Genomic DNA, 11,095 nt, shown 5'->3' with positions numbered 1-11,095 from the left:
GCAACCTTGCAGCAAAGTCTGCCAATGATAATTTATCAATTAACGCAATGTGACGTTGTTTTTCAAATGAAATAACACATATTATTAAGTCTTTAAAAAATTGGCCGATTTATGTCGTATTAAGATGTCATAGGGATCTTCTTAACAATACATGTTTGGTAATATATTTGGAAAAAGGGCAATATTAACATGTCTACAAAATAAAAAAAAGTTTTATTGTGTTTTGGATATTTAGAAAAATGAGAGCACTTTTCCGCGATCTTTTCAATGAAAATACGACACAATTTCGTAAGATCATGCCAAAAAGTCAACACTTAGAAAGCGTTAGAAACATTTTTAAAAATAACTCGTCAATCTTAATAAACCGAGAGTTATATCTCTAATATTTATATGAAACTACAGAAACATGGTCAGTAGCGAAACGTTTATACATTAACCCCGTTTAATGGCACTGGGTAAACGCCAAAGACATATGATACTGAAACAAAAAATCACAAGCAAGAAACATGGAACAACAGCACAAAACTCCACAAACAACTTACTGCATATAAACTATATAAAACAGTAGGTGTGTTTATCAAGGATTGTTAGATACCGCCTTGGAACGGTTAGTAAAATGTAAATTTACTGGGGGGTTAAACTAGTTTGTGTGCACAACCTCACTCTTATCCAACTTAACTATTTGTTTTAGAATATTCATAATTTCAGCCAAGAATACAGGATTCGAAAAACCGATCGTACGACTCGATCGTTGATAAAATGTCCCCGAATATACTCCATTTGACAAATGACTTTTAGTTAATAATTAGCGAACGTAAGAAACAGCTTTAAAAATAGCACGTAAATCTAAATAAACCGTGAGTTATATTTCAAGGTTCAGAATATACCTTATTACAACCAAGAAGAAAAATCGATCGACCAATAATAATATGCCCCCTTTGTCGTACATTTTACCAATGGTCATACTCCCTATATAGATTTTCCTATGGGCCGTCATTATATCCCTTTCTTTATATAATTCAATAGACGTTTTCTGTAGAAATGTTTTAATTATCTAACAGAAACAAATATTAGCATAATAAACCAAGAACAAACCTTTAAAACAAATAAGAAAGGTAATTCCTAGTTGACATTTCTACGGACGGACACAGACGTTACCTCCCATTCTGTTCTCCAAAATAAACCACTTGACGATGATCTTGGTATCTATAAAAAGTAAAGAGTTTACGTTTTTTCATTAAATTGTGATTTAAACCCTTTTTGTTCTCCAAAATATATCCCGTGACGATGCCTTAAATGGTAATGTGGTTATACTTTTACTGAAACTCTGATTTAGACAACGAAACATAATAGGTGTAGTAACCTAAAAAAGCGAAATCTAATAGCGTATAAACCATAGATGTATAGAATTATAAGCTCAGTTCACACGGGCATTATACGACTTACTGATTCAAGTGTTGTAATTGTTAATATTTGTTTTGTTACGATTAAACATACTCTAACAGTGAAATGGTGAAAATATAAATTATTTAACAACTTGACTTGCCTTAAAAAGTCTTGACACCTCTCTTACAGTTAAATCTATTTAGTGTTTAACCTAGTATGATGTCTTGTTCTTCATTTTGTCGTCTTTGTTTTGGTTTATCATGGCCCCGTTGTAAACTAAGTAACGTTGTTTGCTTTAATTAATTTAAGAAAGTTGCACGCGTTAGGAAATCTTGACGCCGGCACGTCAGAGATGCACCGATGGTCGCGTCACGTAGGACATGGAAATACCTAAACGGCAATACCGGTCCTGACCGCCCCGCATTTGTGGTTCCGGAGATATCGTCGGCATTAACTTTACATTGTAAGGTACGGCAAAACCGCTGAAAAACTATGGTTTTGAGCGCACTTAGCGGCCTTGAAAACCGGTGACCGAAAAACGTCCCAGGCACACCGAAAATAGCGCCTCGTAGGTATGCGCATACGCTACACAGCAAACTTGGTCGCAACGTCCGCACGTGAAGGGATGCTTAGCTATCTTCGGCACGAGGTACGCCATTTTACGGCATTTTCGCGCCATTTAGATCGTAAACGAGAAAGTTGTACGCGTAAGGAAACGTTGACGCCGGCACGTCAGACATGCACCGATGGTCGCGACACATAGGACATGGAGATACCTAAACGGCAATACCGGTGCCGACAGCCCCGCACTTGTGATTCCGGAGATATCGTCGGCATTAACTTTACATTGTAAGGTAAGGCAAAACCGCTGAAAAACTACGGTTTTGGGCGCACTTTGCGGCCTTAGAAACCGGTGACCGAATAATGTCCCAGGCACAACGTAGCATGAGCAAACCCTACACAGCCAAATTGGTCCTAACGTCCGCACATTCGGGGCTCTTAACGATCTTCGGCACGAGGTACCCCATTTTGCGGTATTTTTGCGCATGGCTCACACAGACTGATACACGGCTCAAACTGACTGATACACGGCTCACACAGACTGATACACGGATCACAAAGACCGAAACACGGCTCACAAAGACTGATACACGGCTCACATAGACCGATACACGGCTCAAATAGACTGATACACGGCTCACACAGACTGATAAACACCTCACACAAATTAATACACGGCTCACATATACTGATACACGGCTCACACAGACCGATACACTTTTCAAATAGACTGATACACGGCTCACAGACTGATAAACAGTTCACACAAACTGATACACGGCTCACTCAGACTGATAAACAGCTCACACATACTGATACACGGCTCACACAGACTGATACAGGTCTTACACTGACTGATACTCGGCTCATATAGACTGATACACGGCTCACACAGACTGATACACGGCTCACACAGACTGATACACGGCTCATACAGACTGATACAGGGCTCACTCAGACTGATTCACGGATCATATGGACTAATACACGGCTTACACAGTCCGATACACTTTTCACATAGACTGATACACGGCTCACACAGACTGATACAGTGATCACACAGACTGATACACAGCTCACACAGACTGATACACGGCACACACAGACTGATACAGGGATCGCACAGACTGATTCACGGCTCACACAGACTGATACAGGGATCCCACAGACTGATACACGGCTCACACAGACTGATACAGGGATCACATAGACTGATACACGGCTCACACAGACTGATATACGGCTCACTTAGACTGATAAACGGCTAACACAGACTGATACACGGCTCACACAGACTGATACAGGGATCACACAGACTGATACACGGCTTACACAGACTTCAAGACGGCTCACATAGACTAATTCACGGCTCACACAGACTGATACACGGCTCACACAGACTGATACAGGGATCACACAGACTGATACACGGCTCACACAGACTGATACACGGCTCACATAGATTGATAAACGGCTCCCACAGACTGATACACGGCTCACGTAGACTGATACTCGGCTCAGACAGACTGATATACGGCCCACACAGACTGATACACGTCTCACACAGACTGATACAAGGCTCACACAGACTGTTACACGGCTCACACAGACTGATACATGGCTCACACAGTCTGATACTCGGCTCAGACAGACTGATACACGGCCCACACAGACTGATATTCGGCACACATAGACTGATAAACGACTCACACAGACTGATACACGGCCAACACAGACTGATGCATGGTTCACATAGACTTATACACGACTCACCAGACTGATACACGGCTCACTCAGACAAATTTACGGCTCACACAGACTGATACACGGCTCACACAGACTGATACAAATGTACAAGGCTCACACAGACTGATACACGGCTCACACAGACTGATACATGGCTCACACAGACTGATACATGGCTCACATAGACTGATGCATGACTCACTCAGACTGATACACGGCTCCCACAGACTGATACACGGCTCACACAGACTGATACACAGCTCACTCAGACTGATACACGGCTCACACAGACTGAGACACGGCTCGCACAGATTGATATATGGCTCACACAGTCTGATATACGCTCAATACACACTCAATACATGTTCACATACTTGCCCACTGACATTCCTAGGCAATTTTCTTGAAGTATACTACATGGATATTTAGTATTGTTATAGTTATCAGTCACTTTTTTATTTCTAAGACACTTCTGTCACATTTATAATAGAAAATATACTACGTAGAACTGGTAATGGTGGTCAGCACCATGGGCACAACAGCATGCCTGCTTTCATTTGGCACAAAGAGAATGGCGAGAGCTTGGCTGCTAACATTGTGTGAATCTTTTTGAAAGAGAGAGAGTGGTATTGCTGCTTGCCTGTTACCCAAACATAGTTGAGCGTTCAAGCCCATACCAATAGAACGTCCTTATGAGTTTTCATGATAAACACCAGTACTCAATTCTGCGCAGAAAATGATATTACACATAAGGCCGATTGTTCAGAACTTTGTTAATGGCATTGTTGTTATACTATAAAAGGTGAAATGTTTTATGATTTGCTCATATGTTTGCATAAAACAAGTAAAGCTGAAACACTTCTCTCAAATCTTGTTAGAAATACTGCAGATCGCAAGCGTATCCATTAAACTTGCAGTGCAGTATTAAGTCAATAGTCCAATAGTCAAGGTCCATCACTTAGGCTCATATAATTAATGAGTAATGCCCCTCAGCTTAATTAGAAAAATAAACAAAGGTTATCTTTGCAGTGGCGATGTTGGCCATTCTCAGCTATTGTAGATATGAAGCAAATGCCAAAATTAGGAAGTGTATACTAGTATTTATTATAGAAATCACTGTGAGGGAGACAAAACAATCATGTGACAAGAAATGTTACGATTGTGGTTGTTCCCTTTAATTGATATGTTACGATTATTTGCCCTGCAAAGTACTTGAAATGGCATATATTAGCGTTTAAGTTTTTTGTTAAAAACCTGTCGCAATTATCTGTTTTAATATTGTTTGCAAATTATTCGAAATGTGTGGTTGTCTTCATCACAGATTCTAAATTTGTTTTTGAATGTTTCATAAGAAGTACAGCACCAAGAATGATGAACAAAATACCACATGAAACAGAGAGTTGAAATCAAGTGACGGACGGTGGCTAGGTCTTTTTTAACTTGATTACTGATGAGGGAAAAAATATGATAAACATGTGCTTTGTTGTGTCAATTTCACTTTCACATTGTAAGGTATGGCAAAACCGCTGAAAACCTACGGTTTTGGGCGCACTGTGCTGTTTTAGAAACCGGTGACCGAATAACGTCCCAGGCACACCAGAACTTGCGCCACGTAGGTATGAGCAAACCCTACACAGAAAAATTGGTCCCTACGCGTCAAGAAGGGAATGAAGATACCTAAACGTCAATATCGGTCCCGACCGCCCCGCTTTTGTGGTTCCTTTTTGTTCTGTTTCGTGTTCCATTGCAGGTTTTATAAAGACCCTAGTTCGACCAATCAAGGTGTGCGATTATTATGTCCTTTTTCAAAAATAACTCCGCGTGTTTCCGATGTTTGATATTCAAACGTAAATACAGCAGCGACTCGTTTACAGTGATAATGTTTTTACCGAAACCAATAAGTCTGGAAAAAGTCTTTGAAATTCTCAATTGAACCAAATTATCATGAATAAAGTATATATTTTATTATTGATAAACAGTATTTCTAGTAATGCTGCGACATACTGTAACAGTCTGTGTATACCACGTGATAAATTACGTCATATATGCTACGTCGGAAGGCAATCTTTTGCTTTAAATGAAGACTTAAATCAACGATAACTTTTCTTTTACTACACCATTTTAAATAAAACAAAAGGCAGTCTATGTCGCTTAAAGAGCCCCGCCTTTGTTTTATTACCAAAGTTTGATAAGGTGATTAGTTTCATCAAACACTTCGACAAACCTGTTTCCAAAGTAATGTTTTGACCGTGCTTCGTCAGACGGCCGTATTGTGAAAAGGGTTGTCGAAATGTTTTAAGAAACTAAACTCTCAATCAAACTCTGGTAAAATACCGAAGGCGGGGCTCCGTAAGCGCCATAGACTGCGTAGAATGGTGAAGAAATAGTGGTTATCTTTGTTTAAGGTCTTCATTCGAAGCAAAATATTGCCTCCCGACGTAGCATTTATGACGCAATTTATCACGTGGTATTCACACACTGTGTAAATTGCCATTTCATAATTACTCCCCCTCCGACCATAATCAAAGCGCTGAAAGCGCTGCAAGACTGTCGGTGACGTAACTGAAGCAAGCAAACACTACCGCAAAGTTCTTTCAAATGAAACGTGATCAAATGATTTCATACAAATGATGAACACTCTTTAAGGTAGATGAAGAAGGATAAATGTGATTATAGTAAGCACAAATATATTGGCCCTACTTAATCATGTATCCAATGGCCTACAAGATTCTTAATTCAAATTTCCTATTTTGAACCACTTTAAATTAGTTAAATGCATATTCATTATGTTAAAATTGCTTCAATTTATGACGTCGCTTATAACAGTTTCAGTAAGCAATTACATTCCTTCATTTCATTAGGGTCTGTTGAAGCCAATGTCTTTAAAATGCAAATACAATACAAACTATACCCAAGATTCAAGGGACATAATAAAAATATAACTTTAAAATGATGCTCTTTCAAGCCTAAAAATGCCTCCCAGAACTTCTATCAACAGAGTCCACATATCTACAAAATTTGTGTTCGAGTTACTTTCTTTGATATAAAAGTGAAAACAAATCTGCATGGTGCTGTGGCATCATACCATGAAAAAAACTAATATCTTTAAAATTTGTTTTCTAGTTTGTTTTTATTATAAAAGTGTTAATAAATCTGCATGGTGCTGAAGAAAACAAGAGGGCCATGATGGCCCTGTATCGCTCACCTGTAGCTTTGCTAAATAAAGTGAACATTCTGACCTATTATCATAAAGATCCAATGAAAAGTATGGCCACTAGAGGCCACTCTTTTATTTGTCCCACTGACCTAGTTTTTTACCCCACATGACCCTATCAGTAGGCAATGCTTCAAACCAAATATTTAAGACCTAGTCCTTGTGGCTTCAGACAAGAAAATTTTAAAGTTTTTTCCTATATAAGCCTATGTAAAACTTGTGACACCCAGGGTGAGGCCTCTTTTCACCACAGGTGCACAAGTTGAACAATCTTGGTAGCGGGCCACTAGGTTATGCCACATATAAAATGCCAATGTCTTGTTGGTTTAGACAAGAAGTTTTTTGTTCTATATAAGCCTATGCAAAACTTGTGACTCCCCCCAGGATAGGGCCTCTTCTCCCCAGGGGCATAAATTGAATCCCCAGGGGCATAAATTGAACAATCTTGGTAGAGGACCACTTGGTTATGATACATACCAAATATTGAATGCGTAGGCCTTGCATTTTCAGACAAGAAGATTTTTAAACACTTTCCTTATATAAGCCTATGTAAAACTTGTGACCCCCTAGGTGGGGCCTCTTATCACTTCAGGGGCATAATTTGAATAATCTCGGTAGAGAACCACAAGGTAAAGCTACATACCATATATCAAATGCCTAGGCCTTGTGGTTTTAGACAAGATTTTAAGTTTTCACTAAATAAGCCTATGTAAAACTTGCGACCCCCGGGCAGGGCCTCTTATCACTCCAGAGGCATAATTAGAACAATCTTGGTAGATGTCCATAAAGTAATTATACATGCCAAATATCAAAGCCCTAGGACTTCTAGTTTTGGAGAAGATTTGTTAAGTTTTCCATATCTAAGTCTATGTAAACCACGTGACCCGGGGCGGGGTCATTTTTGACCCCAGGGGCATAATTTGAACAATCTTGGTAGAGGTCCATTAGGTGATGCTACATATCAAATATCAAAGCTCTAGGCCTTGTGGTTTTGGAGGAGAAATTTTTTTAAGTTTTTCTTATCGGTTACCATGGCAACCAGAGTTTCACATGGAATCCATGTCTTTGAACAACTTTGGTAGAGTTTCATGCAAGGAACATCCCTGACCAAGTTGCATTGAGATTAGGCTAAAATTGTGACCTCTATTGTGTTCACAAGGTTTTTGTTCTAATTGACCTAGTGACCTAGTTATTGACCGTGAATGACCCAATATCAAACTTGACCTACATTTTATAGCGATGATCATTCTGACCAAGTTGCATTAAGATTAGGCTAAAATTGTGACCTCTATTGTGTTCACAAGGTTTTTCTACTAATTGACCTAGTGACCTAGTTATTGACCGCGGATGACCCAATATCGAACTTGACCTAAATTTTATAGAGATGATCATTCTGACCAAGTTGCATTGAGATTAGGCTAAAATTGTGACCTCTAATGTGTTCACAAGGTATTTCTACTAATTGACCTACTGACCTAGTTTTTGACCCCAGATGACCCAATATCGAACTTGACCTAGATTTCATATAGATGATCAGTCTGACCAAGTTTCATAAAGATTAGGTCAAAATTGTGACCTCTGTTGTGTTCACAAGGTTTTTCTAATAATTGACCTAGTGACCTAGTTATTGACCGCGGATGACCCAATATCGAACTTGACCTACATTTTATAGAGATGATCATTCTGACCAAGTTGCATTGAGATTAGGCTAAAATTGTGACCTCTATTGTGTTCACAAGGTTTTTCTACTAATTGACCTAGTGACCTAGTTTTTGACCTGGGTTGACCCAATATGGAATTTGACCTAGCTTATGTTAAGATGATCATTCTGACCAAGTTTCATTAAGATAAGGCTAAAATTGTGACCTCTATTTTGTTCACAAGGTTTTTCTAATAATTGACCTAGTGACCTAGTTATTGACTGCGTATGACCCAATATCGAACTTGACCCAGATTTTATAGAGATGATCATTCTGACCAAGTTGCATTAAGATTAGCCTAAAATTGTGACCTCTATTGTGTTCACAAGGTTTTTGTACTAATTGACCTAGTAACCTAGTTATTGACCGCGGATGACCCAATATCGAACTTGACCTAGATTTTATAGAGATGATCATTCTGACCAAGTTGCATTGAGATTAGGCTAAAATTGTGACCTCTATTGTGTTCACAAGGTTTTTGTACTAATTGACCTAGTGACCTAGTTATTGACCGTGAATGACCCAATATCAAACTTGACCTACATTTTACAGCGATGATCATTCTGACCAATTTGCATTGAGATTAGGCTAAAATTGTGACCTCTATTGTGTTCACAAGGTTTTTCTACTAATTGACCTAGTGACCTAGTTATTGACCGCGGATGACCCAATATCGAACTTGACCTACATTTAATAGAGATGATCATTCTGACCAAGTTGCATTGAGATTAGGCTAAAATTGTGACCTCTAATGTGTTCACAAGGTATTTCTACTAATTGACCTACTGACCTAGTTTTTGACCCCAGATGACCCAATATCGAACTTGACCTAGATTTCATAGAGATGATCAGTCTGACCAAGTTTCATAAAGATTAGGTCAAAATTGTGACCTCTGTTGTGTTCACAAGGTTTTTCTAATAATTGACCTAGTGACCTAGTTATTGACTGCGGATGACCCAATATCGAACTTGACCTAGATTTTATAGAGATGATTATTCTGACCAAGTTGCATTGAGATTAGGCTAAAATTGTGACCTCTATTGTGTTCACAAGGTTTTTGTACTAATTGACCTAGTGACCTAGTTGTTGACCGCGGATGACCCAATATCGAACTTGACCTACATTTTATAGAGATGATCATTCTGACCAAGTTGCATTGAGATTAGGCTAAAATTGTGACCTCTATTGTGTTCACAAGGTTTTTCTACTAATTGACCTAGTGACCTAATTATTGCCCGCGGATGACCCAATATCGAACTTGACCTAGATTTTATAGAGATGACCATTTTGACCAAGTTGCATTGAGATTAGGCTAAAATTGTGACCTCTATTGTGTTCACAAGGTTTTTCTACTACTTGACCTAGTGACCTAGTTTTTGACCCCAGATGACCCAATATCGAACTTGACCTAGATTTTATAGAGATGATCAGTCTGACCAAGTTTCATAAAGATTAGGTCAAAATTGTGACCTCTATTGTGTTCACAAGCAATTGTGAACGGACGGACGGACGGACGGACGACGGACGAAGAGTGATCACAAAAGCTCACCTTGTCACTACGTGACAGGTGAGCTAAAAAACTAATGTCTTAAATTTCAAACCTGCAGCATTAATTAGCGCCATGTTGTCAAGAATATCTGGACAATTGAATGAAATATGCATGGACCGAAATGACAGCTGGTTTTTCATTGACAAAAGATGCCTTTGATGCAGTTTTAAGATTATGCTATGTATGAGGGTAGTTGGTACAGTTTTCACTCATATTCAGATGACGGATGATATTTGCTGATAAACATGTATCCTCTTAGCAGCAGGGAATAAGTAAATGACATAGTTTTAATGACCAATATTGGAGATGTGACCTTGACCTCCAAATCCGAAGGGGTCATCTGCTGGTCACCCCAAACCTAAATTTCAAGTTTGAAGGCCATGGGTGCAGACTTTGTCGAGTTGTCACACAGGCAAGCTTTTTGCGTTCAATGGTCTGTGACAAATCAATAGGGCTCACCTACTGATCAGGCCCAACCCCAAAGTCAAGTTGTTTAAGGGCCATGGGTGCAGGCTTTGTCCAGTCATTATTAGTACAACCTTTAAGCATTCAAGGTCACTGTGACCTTGACTTTTGACCCAATGACCTCTAAAATCAATAGGATCTTCTAATAGTCAGACTTAGCCTCCATGTTGAGTTTGAGGGCCATAGGTGCAGGCATTGTCAACTTATCAGTCAGATGTATGGTTTGACACCTTCCTGTTCAAGGTCACTGTGACCTTTGACCATATTACCCCTAAAATCAAAAGGGGTCATCTACTGGTTAAACCAAACTTTCATGTCAAGTTTGACAATAGGTCTAGGAATTGTAGAGTTATCACCCAGAAAAGCTTTGGCCTACTGTCAGACAGACGGGACGTAGTGGCCAACATGTGCAAAGCAATATACTCCTCTTCTTTGAAAGGGGCATAATAAATTGAAATTGATTAAATATTTTT

General features: G+C 39.2%; 1 protein-coding gene across 1 annotated transcript; it reads right to left on the bottom strand.

The window, feature by feature from the left end:
• Positions 1-3,310: 3,310 nt before the first annotated feature.
• Positions 3,311-4,081, bottom strand: LOC128221456 (male-specific sperm protein Mst84Db-like). Its single transcript, XM_052930064.1, has 2 exons — positions 4,068-4,081; positions 3,311-3,662 (listed from the first exon to the last, which is right to left on the bottom strand). Exons 1-2 carry the CDS (start codon positions 4,079-4,081, stop codon positions 3,311-3,313), a joined length of 366 nt encoding a protein of 121 aa, XP_052786024.1.
• Positions 4,082-11,095: the final 7,014 nt, after the last annotated feature.

Source organism: Mya arenaria, chromosome 16 (assembly GCF_026914265.1).
Source record: "Mya arenaria isolate MELC-2E11 chromosome 16, ASM2691426v1".
NCBI lineage: Eukaryota > Metazoa > Mollusca > Bivalvia > Myida > Myidae > Mya > Mya arenaria.
The sequence above is the reverse complement of the archived record's forward strand: the minus strand, read 5'-3'. Positions and strand labels throughout refer to the sequence as shown.